General features: G+C 42.6%; 1 protein-coding gene across 5 annotated transcripts in view; it reads left to right on the plus strand.

The window, feature by feature from the left end:
* The window catches only part of SLC4A4 (solute carrier family 4 member 4), a 314923-nt gene that overhangs the window by 25361 nt on the left and 271248 nt on the right, over window positions 1-18314 (plus strand). For 3 of the 5 annotated variants that reach the window (XM_045506140.2, XM_045506141.2, XM_045506142.2), the window contains exons 1-2: window positions 17659-17765; window positions 18116-18189. In XM_045506140.2, coding sequence (XP_045362096.1) covers window positions 17674-17765; window positions 18116-18189 — 166 coding nt within the window. In that variant the 5' untranslated portion in view covers window positions 17659-17673. Of the gene's footprint in view, window positions 1-17658; window positions 17766-18115; window positions 18190-18314 lie in introns of those variants that run through there. The other 2 variants (XM_074344725.1, XM_074344736.1) reach the window with 1 other exon arrangement.

Genomic DNA, 18314 nt, shown 5'->3' on the forward strand with positions numbered 1-18314 from the left:
CATTTACAGGGACCAGAGCACAGTGGGTGCGTAACAAGTGTATGAGTAATTATCATTGTTGATAATTCTTTAGTCGTCGTACAGAGTCAGTAGTTTTATTATACAAGAGAAATTATTATTGCTCATCTACCAAGTTTGTCATTTCTATTTTAGGAAATCATTAATTTCAGAAAATTAGCTATTTTAGTGAAGGCCCTGGGATACATTTTTTTCTTTCTTTTCTTGCTTCCATCCCTCTGTCACTTCTATTTTTTATTTTTCTTTTATTCCGATTTAAAAACATTGGCATTTGAAGTCATTTTCCAAATTTTCCTTAGTTACCAAAGTTCTGTGGCTTTGGCAGGTCTGTGTTTCACAGGGTGACCACCTTTCAAAAATACTCTGCTGGCTTGTTTCCAGCCATTTTCCCAGTGAGTCCTCTGAGTATCACCAACAGGTTGACAAATTGACCTCTGGTATATTGAGAGGTATGTGCCTGCTGACCTCTTTCCTCGATGCCCCTGCCCTTTGCGTAAGGTTTACAGGAGGGAAACTCTCTCATCCTTTGTTCCTGGCTCCCACCCTGGGACTCATAAGCTTAGAAAAGACTTTGGAAGAACTGCCTGGTTATTCCTCCTATCCCATGCAGGGGTGGAGGCATGGCATGAAGGCACTGGAATCAGGCAGAGCTGGGTTTGAATTTCCTCTCTGCCAGTTGCTAGCAGGGTGACCTTCGTGGACTCGTGCCTGTCTGGGAGAAGTTAAGGACCTTGCTGCACAGTAATACTCACTGCCGGGGTGGTCGGCCCACTCGCTCCAGGCCAAGCAGTGTGGCTTTGTGTATGTTGTCTTGTAACTTCACCACAACTGAGCAGTGTAGGTATTACTAAACCATTTTTCAGATGAGGACATTGAGACTTAGAGAATTCATACATAACTTGAATTACTTTATAAAATTTCTTTTTAAAAATTGAAGTATAGTTGACTTACAACGTTATATGAGTTTCAGTTGTATAGCATAGTGATTTAATATTTTCATAGATTATACTCTATACTTCATGTGAAATTATTGTAAAATGTTGAGCGTATTCTCTGTGCTGTACAATATACCCTTGTAACTCACTTATTTTATACATAGTAGTTGTACCTCTTAATCCCCTACCCCTGTCTTGCCCATCCCCTCTTCCTTCTCCCCACTGGTAACCACTGGTTTGTTCTCTATGAGTCTGTTTTTGTTTTGTTATACTCATTAGTTTGTTTTATTTTTTAAATTCCACATATAAGTTATGTCACACTGTATTTGTCTTTCTCTGTCTGACTTATTCACTAAGCGTAATAGCCTTCAGGCCCATCCATGTTGTTGCAGATGGCAGAATTTCATTCTTTTTATGGCTGAATAATATTCCATTTTGTCTCTCTCTCTCTCTCTCTCTCTCTCTCTCTCTATATATATATATATATATATTCACATCTTTATGCATTCGTCTGTTGATGGACACCTAGGTGGCTTCCTTGGCAATTGTATATAATGCTGCTATGAGCAAGGGAGTTCATGTCTCTTAGAATTAGTGTTTGCATTTTCTTCAGCTATATATCCAGGAGTGGAATTGCTGGATCGTACTCTTGGTAGTTCTATTTTTAGTTTTTTGAGGACCTTCCATACTGTTTTCCATGGTGGCTGCACCAATTTACATTCCCACCAACAATGTACTAGCGTTCCCTTTTCTCCACAAATATCCGTGCCAATATTTGTTGTTTGTAGATTTTTTGATTTGCATTTCTCTAGTATTAGTGACATTGAGCATCTTTTCATGTGCCTGTTGGCCACTTGTATATCTTCTGAAAAATGTCTATTCAGATCTTCTGCCCATTTAAAAAATTTTTATTTATTTATAATTAAATAAATAAATACTTATGTATAAATATATATTATAGAATATATAATTTTAATTTTAATTTTTAATCATATAAAAATTCCTTACTGATTTTTTTTTTAGAGGATCAAAATTGGACACAGAATACTACTCCAGATTTTGTCCAGACATCAAAGTTTCTTTCCTTAAGTAGACTTAATCCTTACTAAGAGTGAATAAGATTTTTCTACAAATGCTTGGGCCAGTGACAAAACAGTGCAAGTCAGTAGTGTAATGAAGCAATAAATGATTTGGCTAATAACAAAATTGCATCTATATAGGTTTGCAGGTTGTTTTTTATCTGTAGGTGCTTATTCTATGCTTGCCTTTCAAAGCCCATCGTAAACGGAATGATTCTGTGAATGTAGCAGCAACAGGCAATGCTCAGCTGGTCATCGCTTCCTTTTGGTGTAAGTGCCATCATTTGTCCTTAGCCAGTCTTTCCTGGTGTTGACTCTTGGTTTTATAGAACTGTTAGCACAGGCAGGGAGACTTACAGAACAGACTTGGAGGACTCTGTCAAGGCTGGAATGGGGTGGTGACAGTCTGACTTTGCACTGTTTCAGGCTCTTCCTTTTCAGCTTGGCTCCAACTAGTAAGCTGGGAGGACTGTGAAAGTTAAAACGAATGGACATTGGAGAGAAGGTAATCTTAACTTCTTCTGAGACTCTTCTTCACAAAGGGAATTGTCTTCTTATACTTCAGTAAAGAAGTAATTCTTTCTTTTTAACTAGTGAAATTGATTCAAGTTGGTAACAGTTCACAAGCAAGTCCCAAATCTCTAGAGAGGGAATGTTATGACGCAGAACAGATCTTTTAAGAACTGACTGATGTTTTACTTTGGTCTTTGGCTGTTATGTGTTTATCCAGATAATTGATTTTTGAGATAAGGAGAAAAGAAAATGTAGTAACTTGCCTTAGACAATGTGTGTATGTAATTTTTTCTTGGAGTAGGTTTGTCTCAACTGATTGTGGTTAGTTTTATTTGTGATTATCTATTAGAGATAACACTGCTATTTATCCTCTAATTTTGGTTATTTGTTTGATGACCTTTCTAACCAAATACATGCTGCTTCCAACTCATTTTTGGAATGTAGTCATTATATATGGTTATTTGAATCTCAAAATGTATTTCCTCAGAGAAAACAGTATTAGAATGATGCTTAAGATTCTATTCGAGCCCACAGAAGCCTATTTCATTCATTCTCTAGCAAAACAATGCTTTTAGTGCTATACTGTTATTAGTTATTTCAATTCTATTAGCTGATAACGTATATAGATTACATCACTATATGCCCTTAACTGCTTACGTCTTTAAGTCTCAATTTCATTGTCCATAAAATGAGGATATTAATAGCACTTATTTCATGGACTGGTAATAAGTTTTAAATAATTCATACAAAGCACTTATTGTATTAGCTTTTATTATTATTACTATACTTTGGCCACATTTGCAGTAAATAGATTTTTGTGAGTTGGCTTTGGAATGTAACCAACAAATACAATATTGCTTCTTTGGGAAATATATGTGTCCTGTGTTTGGCAAGAAGAGAATGTGGTGTCTCCAGAGCATCCTTCGTCCACTCTTGCCTTGTACCTCACCAGTGTCTAACAGTATAAGGGATTGTGGTGGTTTGGGGGCTACTTTTTGCTCTTCCAGGGTCCCAAAGAAAGCTCACTGTCTTATACATCAAACATTTGTATGTCAGGCAAGACCTGACTTTTGTAGTTTCGGCTTTCATATAAACTATGCTTTGATAAATAAGAAACCCCGTAACTGATCTTTCAAATGGGGCTTGTGTTCCTTCAGAGACTTGTGGTGAATTCACAGAGGCATCTCACAGAGCCTGCGGTTCTGTTTTGTCAGCATCACCAGGTTTATTTGCACCTCAGTGTTTGTTGCTGCAGATATTTGAATGCTCTGTTGCATTTTACCATGCACCTTTACACAGATGAGGGGAAAATTTTTAAATGCTGATGCTAATACTAAGAAACATAGGTACCATAAACTTCACTTTGTTTTGACTAAGCTGGAAAGTCTTAGGCATGCCAAAGTCAATCCAGTACTCTTTGGATGAGAGCCTGTGGATTAAGGTGCGAAGGAAAAGAAAAAACATGTTGGAATACTTCGTATGCATTTAAATTTATTATGTCTGAAATGAAGGACTTGAGTGTGAGCATTAGAGCTTTTTAACCTTTGGGAACAGAACTGTCTTTATAACATGTAAATATATTTGTTCTAATTTTTATATTAACATGTTTTCTGGAATGCATTGAGTGTAGAAGGAGGGAGGTTTATATAGGGTAGTTCGAAAAAAATGAATTTTAAAGCTTTTTGGTTTGAAAGAGTTCCAATATCAACAGAAGAGGAGAGACTAGTACAATGAACTTCCATCTACCCATTACCCAGCTCTGACATTCACAATATATCGCCAGTCTTGTGTCACACTTTTTACCGCCCACCCCCTTTTATTTTTTTACTGGAATATTTTAAAGTAAATGCTACATCATATCATTTCACAAATTAATTAAATATTTCTAAGGAATATAGACATTAAAAAGTGTAACCCCTATGTCATTGTCATACCTGATAGCATTAACAATCATTCCTTAGTATCAGCGAATACCCAGTTAATATTTAAGCTTCCTTAATTGTCTCAAAAATTTTTTTAAAATTTTGCCTATATCAGGATCTCAACCTGCATACTGCATTTGATAGTTATATCTTGTAGGTTTCTTTTTTCTTTTTTCATTTGAAAAGAGCCATTTACTCATCATTGAGTGTGAAAAGAATTTAAGATCTATTGAAAAAGACTTGAGACTTAATTCTGGAAATTATAGCATTAATTTACTAATTGAAGAATGCAGTGGCCGAAACAATACCAAACATAGATCATTGAAATTTGAGAATCATGGCTATGGTTTCTAATGTTCTGATAAGATGCTGTTATTTTTATTTATTTATTTATTTATTTTTGTCTATTGTATTTTATACTTTTTAAAAATTGCAGTATAGTCAGCTTACAATTTTGTGTCAATTTCTTGTATGCAGCACAATGAAGTTTCTTTTTATCTATCAGAATTAAAGAGGGTGTTTTTAAGTTGGGGAGGACCTTACTTATGTGGAGTGACCTGCTCCTTGCTAAGAAGCCACTAGAGCCAAACAAGCATTTCTTCCACTCTTAGGCAAGGGATGGGGCTGAGGACATTTCCTCCTAAAATACCATAAATAGAGGTAACGGAGGAATTTGCAGTCTTTCTGTGTCCTTCCTGTTCTCGCAAAGTTAATCCAGAAAGTTTACACTTAAAAGCAACATTTTAAAAAATATTCAGAGCATAGATTTGAATCATGGCTGTTAAATAGCCACCAACAAATCAATTTCATGCTGTTCTCCTGATGTCTACGTATTAGTCATCTGCTTTGGCATCTTCTGGCACTAAGCGTTGCCATCCCTGGGGCACAGTTAGGTGAGGACCTAGGTGGCAACTACATAAGTCATAAACTTGGAGGCTTAGTTTGGCAGAAGTTAACACAGATTAGGTGGATAAGTTAATGCTGATTGGCCTTAGTTCAGAGAGCTGACACGTTGCTTAGCACCTTTATGAGGCTGAGGTCAGTGTGCAGGTGCTGAACGCTGGGGATAAAGTCTTCTAAGATGGGTCAGTCCATTCTTTGGTCTGCAGACAGAGGACTGGGCCAGGCTCTGGCTTGGCTGCCGTAGGATGCTGCCCCAGCAGACCCTGCCTGGAACTTCTGTGCTGTGGTCCCAGGAAGACCTTCTGAGTAGAAGTAGGTTCCAGGAAGATCCTTAATAGAGTTGTTTATATAATGACAAAGATTTAAAAAGTGAAGAAGACTGTAAGCTTGAGGAAATGTTACTGTTGCTCAGAACCTCCCAGTGGTTTCTAGTTGCTCAGAGTAAATGTTGAAGCCCTGTGCGTAGCCTCCTAGGCCATGCAGCCTGCCTGTCCTTTACCTTGACCTCTCTCACCGTATTTCCTACCGTCCCTATTCACTCTGCTCTAGATGCTGGCCTCTGATGTTCTGAGATGGCCAACCAGACTCTCCTGCCTCAGGGCCTTTGCCCTTGCTGTTTTCTCTAATAATCACTTCCTCACCTCCTTCAGGTCTTCACTCAGAGTGTCACTCAGTGAGGCTTTCCTAAACTGCCTGTTTAAAACTGACCCCCGCCCTGCTTTGTCCACCAGCACTCCCTAAATCTCTTCCTTGCTTACGTTTTTCCATAGCAGTATCACCTAACGTATTATACAATTTACTTTTAAATTTTGTTTTGTCTATTTCCCCAATATGGATTTATCCTTCGTGTCTAGAATAAGGCCTATTCAGAGTAGACACTCAATAAACCGGTTAAATGAATGAGTAGATGAGGTAAACTTTGGAAAATTTGATCACAAGTATGCACTGAGAGATTCCTTGAGCAAAAGAAAGGGTAAACTTTAAACAATATTGTGGAAAGAGACATCAGTAAGGGGGCATAGACTAGAGAAATGTCTTCGTTGTTCATGTAACAGTGAACTGTGCTTATAAAATTGATGAGATGAAGTAGTGTTTCGTCTTAGTAGTGTAACCCATATGGTGAGTGATATATTCTTTGGGCTTTTGGTACAGTGCATCCCTGGCACGTGTGAATCTGACAGTTGTGATTTTGGCTGTTTGCTGGCATCCCTGAAGAGTCATACCATGTAGTCATTTGCACTTTGTAAAGGAAAACTTGAGATGGTCTCCTGCGCCAGTGGTGAACCTAGACTGAGCCTGGCGGATGGCCCTGCACTGCAGGTCATCCTGGTAACCTTTTCCTCAGGGATCCAGAAACTCATATAGTTACACTTGACCACACATCATATCTGAATTTATATATTGCAGTAATATTGGTGAATTTGGGCATTTGCAAAGTGGGGTTGGGGAAGAGGTGTTTCATGAATGTCAAAGGTCTGTAAACTCTAGGTGTTCTGGTGAGTCTCCTCTTTCACCAAAGGCCTATTTGGTATTTGTGATCCTGGGTTCCTAAAGAGTTTGGAACAGATTAATCAAATCAGCTGAAGAGAGGCGGTATGACATGTAGTGGTTAAGAGCACAGACTTGTGGAGCTAGACCCACCTGGGTTTGAATCCTGACTTCGACAGTTATTAGCTGTGTCACTTTGGGCAAGTTACTTAATCTCTCTGTGCCTCAGAGATGATGATAAAGATGGTACATACCTCAGTAGATTGTTGTGTGAGAATTAAATGTACTCATAATATTTGTAGATGCAGTTACCTCAGTGACTGGCACATAGTCAGCTTAACCTAAGTGTTTGCTAAGTAAAAATAAAAGCATTTATTTGGGAAGCCTGTTAGGGATGCTTCAACTTTTGGCCAGTAGAAGCACCAAGAAAGAGAAAATGATGAGTGTGAGTGTTACAATTTGAAGTTATAAGAAGGCATATTGAAGTTACGTAATAGGAAAGAAAATTCTTGAAGGTAATGCCTGATGGGCAGGGATTAGTTAATTATGAAGAGGTATGGGAGAGTAGTTAAGTTAAACTTCCTGCCTGGTCTTCTTGTCATGCTTATTGTGTGATTTGGGGTAAATTATTAACTTCAAATTACAACTCTAAATGGGTACATTAAAAGTTTTTACCTTATAGGGTTGCCATGAAGATTGAATCAAACAAGCACTGTCAAGTGCTTAGCGTAATACCTGGCACAGTGTAGTACATGTTTTAAAAATGAGACTTAAAAAGAATTAATTGTTGATGAGAGTCCCTAATCTCAGTCCCTACATTGTTATAAGTATGGAAATCGTTTAGCTAGAACCTTCAGCTCTGTCCTGTCGTTGAGCTGGCTGGACAAAAGCTGACAGCATTCCAAATGAAATAACGCGTGCACGACTCTTAGCACAGCACCCAGCATGTAGCAAGAACTCAATAAAATGCCGAGAGCCTCATCCTCACCGGCAGGTGTGGTGGTTCAGGATGAAAGATGTGAACGGTGTGGCTGCCACTTTGGGTAGAGGTGGAAAGGGAAGGCACCTTCCTCCAGTGTCAGCTCTGGGTGTCAGAGGTGGGAAGGTCAAGGAGCAGTACCTGCTCAGATGCCATCCAGCTGACTCCTGGCACTGTGTCCTGGAACAAACTCCTGCTCTGGAGTCCCCATCCACCTGCCAGCCTGGATCTGACCTGAGGTCACCGTAAAAGCCACAGTGAATGTATGAAAAATCACAGACTCCAATGAAAAGTATAAATTAACTCTGGATATCTGTGCTATCCCTGTGCTAATTACTCAGATAATTAACATTGACTATGTATCAATTTAAAGTTAGGCTGTAATTTCCAGAGCTCAAAGTTTATATTGACATTTCAAATCCTAATTTCCGTTTGTAGGTAGTTGCTATCCAGCTTCTTTATTGGTTTGCCTAAACACATTACAGAGTTTTATTTGTCCAGCTGCAGGCCTGAGGACAAAATTGAGCTTTCTTATAGTTTCTCCTGCTTTTTCTGGATTTTTAAAGCAGTTTAGCCTGTACTTTATTTTTAAGTCCATTCATCTACATAGTCATTGAACAAATGTTTTCTTAGAACCTACTATGTGGCAGAGCTAGGTACCACTTTACCTTTTTTTTAAAAGCAGACAAAGGGAAATTCTTACTTGAATTTTTTTTTTGTGTAAAAGGAATCAAATTTTTTTAACTTAGTTTTTTGGGTTTTTTTTTTTTTTTTTTTTTTGCTTATTTTGGTGGTTTTTGTTTTGGGGGAGGTAATTAGGTTTATTTATTTATTTATTTATTTATTTTAAAATTACTATTATTATTTTTTAATGGAGGTACTGGGGATTGAACCGAGGACCTTGTGCACGTTAAGCAGGCACTCTACCACTGAGCTCCCCCTCATTTGAATTTAATTCTGTATAATACAGTACAGTTACAGTCTATGTGATGGGTTAAGTTCTAAAGTTAGGCAATAAAGAGAAAATTAAATAGTTAAGATTATTCTTTAAAAAAAAATCCCTTAATTCATCCACAGACATAACATCTTTCAGGGAATAAATACAACATACCATTTCCCCACTCTAGCTTTGGAGCAAATCACTGTTTCTTCAGTTGGATACTAGACAAGTAATTCGAAATTAGCTTGTGTGTGGGGTTCATGTTGTTTGAACACTACATTCAGGGTCTTTAAACTCAGAGATGCGCTTAGTACCAACCATATATGTACCCTCACTGTACCTGCTCCTCACTGGTTGATTGATTGATTGGTGCATTCATTCATTACCATTTCATGAGCACTTATTATGTGTAACGATTGTACTTGACCTTGGAAGTAGAAAGACTTTAGAAAGATGATACCCCTCTCAAAGAGGTCCTAATGTGGTGGAGACGGCTGCCATGACGTGTCCAATCCAGTTGCATGAGGTTAATGATTGTGATGGTGCAGCATTGAACAGGCTGCATGAGAAGCAGGCATGTTAGAGGAGCCAGTGGAGAACAGGAAGAAGCACGCTCTTCTTGGGAAAGGGTGTGTCTGAGAATGTGGAGCGCTTTCTAGAGAGTTGGGTCTGGAATGGGTTAATTAGGATGACACAATGTTTAGAGGAAACAGCATGTACATGGAAGCATGGAAGCCTGTGCAGGGACTGGAATGGCGGGAATGGCAGCAGCTACGTGTGGAAAGCTCATAATAAGCCTTAAGTTCCATGTTGAGCAGTTTGCACTTCATCTTCAGTATACTGAATGATTTTTAAAAGGAGAATGATGCCAAATTGTGTTTTATAAATGGGTGGATAAGTGAGGAATGAGTTCAGGGGCAGAGAAACCATTTAGAAACCATCAGTGGGGGCGGCCATCCGGCCATCATACACTCACTTCTAAGCCTGGATGTGCTAGGGCACGTGTTGCAGGATGGGTTTACAGCTATAGGAGTCCTTTTCTTCCCTTTTGCCTGGTGGGTTGTCTTGTCTTCTTCCCTTTGCTTTTTTTTGAAGGGGAAGTAATTAGTCTATTTTATTTATTTATTATTTTATTATTATTATTTTAATGGTGGCATTGGGGATTGAACCCAGGACCTCATGCATGCTAAGCAGGCGCTGCCCCTGAGCTATACCCTCTTGCTTGCTCTGCTTTCTTTACTCGGCTGCTGGTTTAGCTGGCTCTTGGCTGAAGACCTGACAGTGGGGAGGAGGGGGTAGGGGACAGGCTGGACATGCCCACGGCTGCCCTCCTGGCTCTCACGCAGCCGCCCCAGCCTTTCCGTTCTCCCCTGAACCCTCTCTTAGGACCTTTCTGATTTTCACACCAGGGCCCTTAAAAAAGGGCAGTTGACAGTTAAGAGTTGAGAAGGAAGACTCCTTTTCCTGAACCTAACAGTCTAAACTCTGAGAAAACTTCCCATGGACACAGTGCTGCATTCCTGAGGTAGGAATGAGACTGTTCCGTTCTTCAGTGGAACTCTGGTCGCAAACAGCAGCATGTGATGGTCGTGAAAGCCCGTGGATTGGCCCATTGAAAAAATTAAAGAGTGGATGTGAGGCTGAGTTGGGGGGATGTCTGAGGCGTCAGGCAAGCCGTTCCCTTTTCAGCACTTAACACCCTCTGCAGAGGTTTCGCCTCCATCGGTCACCTCCCCTGAGCCTGCACGCTCTTCCTCAGCATGGGGAAGGTGGGAGAGAGGAGGTTGGTCCTCGGCCTTGCTGGGCACTTATCACCAGTCTCCCCAGTTGACGCTCCCATGCATTTGCTCCTGGGGACAGAGTTACGGCCTTCGGGCTTGTGGGACTGTTAATAACTACTATACTCTCTGGACCGTTGGGACCTTAGATTTAGTAATGAATCGAACTTATTTACTCTGGGAACTTACTTAATGTCCTAACTCATTTATGAAGTGTTTTAGGGTCATTTTAAAGGACACTGAATGAGAGGTTAACTGACTTTCCCAAGGTCACACAGTTCCTAAAAGGCACACCCGGGATTTGCACTCACTCAGTGTTACCTGATTCTGCATGTGCAGAGACGGACCAGCTTCTGTGACTGGCCATCGTGAGCTATGAAGTTTTCAAGGGAAATATTAAAAAGCAGATTGGAAAACCAGCCTTTTTAAAATGGAAATCTTTATTGAAGTAATTGTAGACTCACATGTGTATTTGAGAAATAACACAGAGAGATCACATGTACACTGCTGCTATTCCCCACTGTTAACATTTTGCAAAACTTTAGTACAATATTGCAACTAGGATTTTGGCACTGATATGATCCACTGAACTTAATCAGATTTCTCCAGTTTTATTTGTACTCATTTCTCTGTGTGTGTGTTTTAAGTTCTATACAATTATATCACCTGTGTGGATTCATATACCCATCACCACAGGGAAGATGCTGAACAGGGCCAGCTCCACAAGGGTCCCTCATGTTGCCCTTTTATAACCATGAACACCCCACTGCAACCTCCACCCACCACGCCTCTGCCTTCTCTACACTCTGGCCACTACTAGTCTGTCCATCACATCTAAAATTTTGTCATTTCAAAAATGTCATATAAATGGAACCATATGGTATGTAGCCTCTTGGGATCAGCCTTTTTAAATAGCATAATCCCTTGGAGATTCATTTAGTTTGTTTTGTTTGTCAATAGTTTGTTCCTTTTTATTGCTAAGCAATACTGCATGGTATGGGTGTACCAGCTGGTTTAACCATTCACCTGTTGAAAGCCATCTGGGCGAATTCTAGTCTTTGGCCATTACAGAGAAAGCTGCTGTGAACATTCCTGTACAGGATTTTGTGCGAACAGAAGTTTTCATTTCTCTGGGATAAATGCCCAAGAGCACAAATGAACTTTTAATGCAGTTTGTAAATCCAGACCAGAATTATGTTTGGCCTGACCCTGCTCCGGATTCCATTTTCACCTTTTATGCAGTCTGCGGTGTGATGTGGCACGGGGCTGGCCCCCACGTCTCCCTGGCCCAGGGCCTGTGTGAATCGCCAGGCTGACTGGGGCGTGCCTGAGCTCTGCGCAGGGCGTTTGCTTTGCTGTGTTGCCGCCTGATCTCTGGGACTCCCCTCTGCCGTGAGTCAGGCTTATCGCGTTTGCCACACTGATGTTTCTTTTCCCCAGCATGGAGATCTGGAGCTCCAGCAGTCTCCACGGTTAAGCTGACAACTGCGTCCTTCTCTTTTCCTCCCTGTGGGACTGAAAGGCTCTCTCCGCATGGGGACAGTGCAGTGAGGAAAGGAACAGTTGCGGCTTGCCCTCCGCCCTTGCCCTCCGCTTCCCTGTAGTGAACACATGTTGCCAAAAGATGGCAGTGCTCTTTGCAGCCTCTGTGACCACTCTCCCCTGTCGCCTGTGGTTTGGAGAACGGATACTGTTCTTGCTTGATGTGTCTGTTGAAAATGTGGACCACAGACTTTCCAAAACAACAAAGGCACCAATAAAACACTGTGTGGTTTAAAAAGTTTGAAAGAAAACATTACATTTGCTAGTGATTTGTAATGAAAATGGTTCCTGACTTCTTAGAAATGATTTGAATAGGAAACAGAATTTGGAGATGTGTGTGTGAGTGTACAATTTTAGATATCAGTACTAATTGTTGAATTCTGTGTGGCTCCTGGAAAAGCGCCAGGAGAATACTGATTTTTACCTCCCATCTGATCTATGACCAGCTGAGTAGCAGGGACAGCCTGCATTTGAGCTCAGAGACCTGAGATTAACACCTTTCAGTCCTCAAGTAAAAGCCCTTATGCACAGTGTAAATATAATTTTCATGGCAGCAACAGCTAATAGTAATGATCCAACCTTTCGCTTCCTGGTATTTGTCCACTCCCCTGCGCGCATGACTTCGGTTTGTGAGGGCATGTGTGTAAAGGACTGTTTAAACATTTGCTGTGCACAGGAAAGCTGCTGTAACGTGAGAGAATATGGGGTTCACTGGCTGTTGTAAACAGATCAAGCTAGTTAGGATAAAGGAGGTGAGTTTGAATTTGAGGTTAACGAGCAAACTTTAAGCTGTGTGCACGGAAAGAACCAGCGGTGTCAGACTCAGGTATGGACTTGCTAACAGCTGGAGCTATTCTGCTCCCCGGGGTGCCATTACCTGGTGCCTTTTTGGAAGTAGTCAGAAAGCCCCACTACTCATTCAATCTACACACAGCCTCTTTAGGTGGAGAGCAGGGTGTGGAGAGAGGGTTGGCCCTGGAAGTGGGGCTGTAAGCCCTGAGTGGATCCTCTATGCACAGACCAGGGTGCCAAAGTTGGGGAGGGGTTTGAGAGCGGCTGCTGCCGTGATCGTGCAGCTCAGAACACAGTCGTGGTCCTGGGGTGACAAGGGAACATGTGGCTCCACCTTAGGCAGCAGCCTTTTTGCTGCTAGTGCATCCTTTGGCAAAAGCCTTAGGTTAGGAGGAGAACTGCTCTGCATTAGTTATAACCCTGAAACCAGATGCTGTTGCTATAGAGACGAGTGTAATGCTACTGTGGGAGGCAGGAGAGGGGAGGGATGGGAGAAGGGAGTGGGGAGGGCAAGTGAGGCGAATCTAAAGGCTAGCACACCAAAGACCTTCAACCTTTAGCAGCCCTGTGATGGGCAGGCTTGCATTCTGAAACTTGTGTGCTGGCGGCCTGCCACTTGCTGACTGGCTGGGTGGCAGCTGCTGGCGCTGTGTGGACTAGCTGGTGAGCACGTTGGCAGTTGGCGAGGGCTCTGGGGGGTGGGAACTCAGAGGGGTGGAATGTCGATGGGTGCCCGAGGCCCAATGGCTGACAGTTTTGCACAAATGTTTCTCGTGCCGGGCTTAAGTCACCCTTACAAGCCTGTGTGGTGATTAGGACCGGCCGGTGAGAGCCGGTCCATTTGGCAGCAGATTTGACATGTGTTACAGTGAAATCACTTTCGTGTCCTAGAATAACGGAAGATAAGAGAAGTCCCAGGTTGGTTGGGGCTTCCGAGGAAGGGGTCTAACTTCTCCTGTCAGAAGCCCTGCTGAGGGAAGGCAGCATGGGCCCCGTGTGGGTTTTACACTGACTGGTATGACCCTTATCCCCGTGATGCTGGTGAGAAGCTTCCAAGTCTATTCTGAACTTTGCCTCCCGCTGGCGCTGTGCACAGCCTAGGGAGCCGCTTAGAAGCCTGCGTCTTCCCTTCTTTGTTTTCTGCGAGTGCAGCTCGTGTGAAAGGAACTTTTTAGAATGGATTTGGGGACCTGATTAAGGACTCGATGAGTTCATTCCTTCCTACTGATAAAGGGGAAAACTGGTGGGGTCAGACGGTCATTTTAAAAGATATCTCTGTCTTACTAATAATAGCAAGCAGCCGCTGAGAAGGTCTGGGGGAAGGGGACACAAACCCAAATAACTGACGCTTGTGGCGTCAAGAGGAAAAAGCGCCGTGAAGCCCCTGTGCCTGGCGCAGGAGCCCAGATGTGCCAGGCCGGACCTGCTCTCCGGCCAGGGCTGCGCTGGGCGTGCAGGCTTTGTATCTTCAGTTTGCATTTTCTTTTTCACTTTCTACAGGGGAAGAGGCTGCTGACAGAAGCTCTGCATTGTCCATCAGAAAGAACTAGGTTTCTCATTACTTGCTATGTATAGTCTTGGAGGGAATGTGAAATATGTACCAAAGAGCCAAGGAATGCCCCCAGCGTTATTCGCACTCTGACACAGACGGTGCTTTAGTTATGCTGGGTGGCTTTCTCCATCTAGGAAGCGGGCTCTGGGCTGTAATATTTGTACGGTTGTTCAGTTGTTCCTGCCTTCTTCCTTTACTTCTGCTTTGATTGTTTGTTGCATGCGATTTGGGGAAGGGCTTAGGTGCAGAGGCTACACATTTTATTTAGGGAATATGTGGAAAGTCAGTAGACCACTTTGGGACCAGCTTGATTCATGGTGGGGTGCAGAAATGATGTTTTGCAGGAATTGGTGTTGGATTCTGTAGGTCGATAGGACTGGAAAGCATTTGTTCTGAGAAAAAATGTGGGCTAAACTACTCTTTGTTTCCCGAAGGGAAGACAGTTTTCTGAGTGTCCATGCAGTAGTCCAGGCTCCAGGCTTTGCTGTGTTTCCAAGGTCTTTGAAGGAATTTCCATGTTAAGCTGTCATACTCATCTAGGTCCACAAGGGCTGTAATACTGAGGGGTTCTTGCCCCTTGGACAGAGAAAGCAGATGTGATTACACCAGAGCCTTTGTCTGTCTTGCTCAGCACTGGATCTCCAGTGCCAGCAGGGTGCCTGGCACCCAGTAGATACCCAGCAAGTATTTACTGAATGAGTGAATGGGTGGAGGTTTGTTTCAGGTGCTTTGATTGTCATCACCAACAACCTCCATGTCGCCAAACCCAAGTTCTTCTCTGTTTCCATCTTTCTCAGCCTCTTGGTAGCCGCACGCTCTTCCTTTCCTAGCTTCCCTGACATCACTCTTCCCTGGTTTTCCTCTCACCTCATGGACTGCTTTTGTTCCTCTGCTCTGCGTGTCAGTGTCGGCATGCCCGGCACTTGGTCTTAGGTCAACGCCTCTATTTCTCTGTTTTCTTCCTGGATGATTTCATCTGGTAATAGCTTCAGATACCAGCCTTATTCATCGATTTCCCCAATTCTTATCTCCAGCCCTGGGCTCCTGAGCTCTAGACTTAGACATATAGTGGTGTGCCTGACAGTTTCTCTTTCATGTATAGTAAGTATTTCAACCATAAAGTGGCCAGAAAAGAACTCTTGATTCCTCCCCCTACACCTGTTTCTCCACAGTTGGTTGAAATAGTTTCTTTTGTCTGAGATAGTTTCCTAGTTTCTTTTGTCTCCTGACTATGCATTTCTCACATAGCAGCCAGAGTGATCCTTTAAAAGGCGAAACAGCTCAAGTCACTTTCCGTCTTAAAACCCTTCCGGGGCTGCCATAGCACTTCCGCTGTGTCCTGCAGGGACCTGATGGCTTCCAGTATCGTCACCTCCCATTGACCGTCCGTCTCTCTGTCCAGCCTCACTGACCTCGCTCTGTTCCCGGAACGTGCTAACCTTCTTCCCACCTTAGGGCCTTTGCACTTGCTGTTCTCCTTATTTGGAATGTCCTGCCCCCAGATCTTCAGATGTCTGGTTCCTTGCCATCATTTTTGCCTCTGCTCAAATGTCAACTCGTCAGAAGCCGCCTCCGAACCATCTCATGCTAAGTAGCCCCTGCCTTATTATCCTCTTCGGCAGAGCGCTCCGTGCTCTCTAGGATCACCTTGTTCATCTATTTATGATTTGTTTCTGGGCAGTTTTGTCTGCCTTATTCACAGATGTATTCCCCTCCCTCTGAAGAGGGCCAGGGATGTAGCAGACACTACATAAATGTTTGCTGGATCAGCAAATATGCTGGATCATTTAATCTTCACGGGAACCAGAAGCTCAGAGAGGCTGATAACTGACTTGACTTCTCAAGTCTTCAAGGCATTTGCTTTTTGCTATGATCCTGACAGCTGAGCCATATCCTGTTCGCATTTAGTTTTATAGTTTTAGTTAGAGTGTAGAGAAGGAAAAAGACATACATCAGGATGCACTTTCGTGTATAAGGCCCATACCCCTGAAATAAGATATTCTGTAAGTTTCCAGAAGTAATAAGTTTCTTCATGGCATTGTCCACTGGTAAAGTCAAGGGAAAAGAAAGAGAAGGATGGACGGAAATATACCTTTATTAAACACGTAACAGGTGCGAGGCACAAAACTGAGTGCTCTCACATCTGTCACCTAATTTGAATTGCAAAGCAATCCTGCCAGGCTGATATTCTGACCCCCAATTTTATAGATGGAAAAACTGAGGCTCAACAATGTTGGATACTTTGCTCCAGGTGATACAAATACTAAGTGTTAGGGGCTAGGTTTTTTAAACCTGGGTCTCCCTGACACCAAGTTTCTGACTTTTTAAGCTCAGATGGTTGCTTTGTGAGATGGAAATACTCCTAAAATAGAAAGGAGGGAAATGTGAATTCAGTGCTTCTCCACGTAGATTATAACAAATATGGGAAGCACAAGAATACGTTATAGAGACAATATGGAAAGCAGACCTACGGGATTCAATGCCTGAGCATATAATTGGATGAACAGAATACAGAGTGAACATTTGGTTCTCTGGCAGAGCTCATGTACGGTATGACATAGAGCAGCTGTCCCCAGAGAAAGTTCTTTGTTTCTAGATCCGTAGGACACAAGCAGCATTTGAGCAATTTGGGATTTCTTTCTGCTTTCACTATAAATAGAGTTCATGGAATTCTGTATGTCAAAGTTAGTGCAATGAAAAGGAGTCACAGAATATGGAAATAAACCTTAACTCATTCTATAAAGTAGAAACACGTTTGGCATCGGGAGGCTGTGAAAACGCTGTCATTACTTGGATGGATTCTGAGGTCTTATTTAGCATATGAAATTGCAGAGGCGATCCTATTATGTAAGGAGACAGGAGGACAGCATAATGTGGCTACAAAATGAGGAACTTTGTGCCCCTTGGGGAAGAGTTAACAGGACAGCTATACACAGAGAGAGACATGTGATAAGAATGTGGAAAATGAATGAATGAGTGGCATATATATGTGACCGTTGCCGACGCCGGGTTGCTGGATAATCCTCAGATGTCAGATTTCCGTAAGGCCAACATGTGACTCAAAGCTTGCCACTCAACAGAGAATACTGGGCTGTGCTGGTATTAAGAGGCTGGCTGGAAGCTAGGCTCCCACTGTGCACTAGCCTAACTCCCCGCCGCTCTCTGTGTGTGGGTGGGTGTGCGTGTGTGCGTGTGTGTGTGTGTGTGTGTGTGTGTGAGGGTATACATTTTTATGCAGTGGGTGTTTAAAGAGCTGAGCACCGAAGCTGGATTTCCACAAACGATCATCACGAGTACTCCAGGCACACCAAACTTCCTCTCTTGGTATTTTTTTCTCCTTTCATCTTTTTTTTTTTTTTTTTTTTTTGGGTGCAAATCCCAAAGGAGAGAACCCCCGGCATCCAGCCTGGAGGACTGAGATGATTTTCTCTCACCTGTCCCCGTGGGTGCCCTCTCAAGGTTAGGACCGAAGCTATGTGGGACCGGCATATTCTCCAGCACCAGCTGAGAGGAGCTGAAGGAGCGAAGGAGCAGCAGACACCCAAGGCGGAGGGACTCTGCCCCGTTGACATGAACAGCGGCTTACAGGTTCACCTGCCCAGAAGCTGGGCAGCATCTGGTGGCTCACTCCAGGAGAAGTCTGAGCATTCTTTTTTTCTTTTTTATTACTATAGGATGGAGGATGAAGCTGTCCTGGACAGAGGTGCTTCCTTCCTTAAGCATGTGTGTGATGAAGAAGAAGTAGAAGGTGAGCCTGACGGGTCTGGGGAAGTGTATACGTACATACCTATGTCTTTGTAATAGCGCGCATGCATGGCACGTAGCTTGTATTTTTGAAGTTAGAAACCCACGGTTTTCTGTGGAGCTTCCTTA

Source organism: Camelus bactrianus, chromosome 2 (genome assembly GCF_048773025.1).
Source record: "Camelus bactrianus isolate YW-2024 breed Bactrian camel chromosome 2, ASM4877302v1, whole genome shotgun sequence".
Lineage (NCBI taxonomy): Eukaryota > Metazoa > Chordata > Mammalia > Artiodactyla > Camelidae > Camelus > Camelus bactrianus.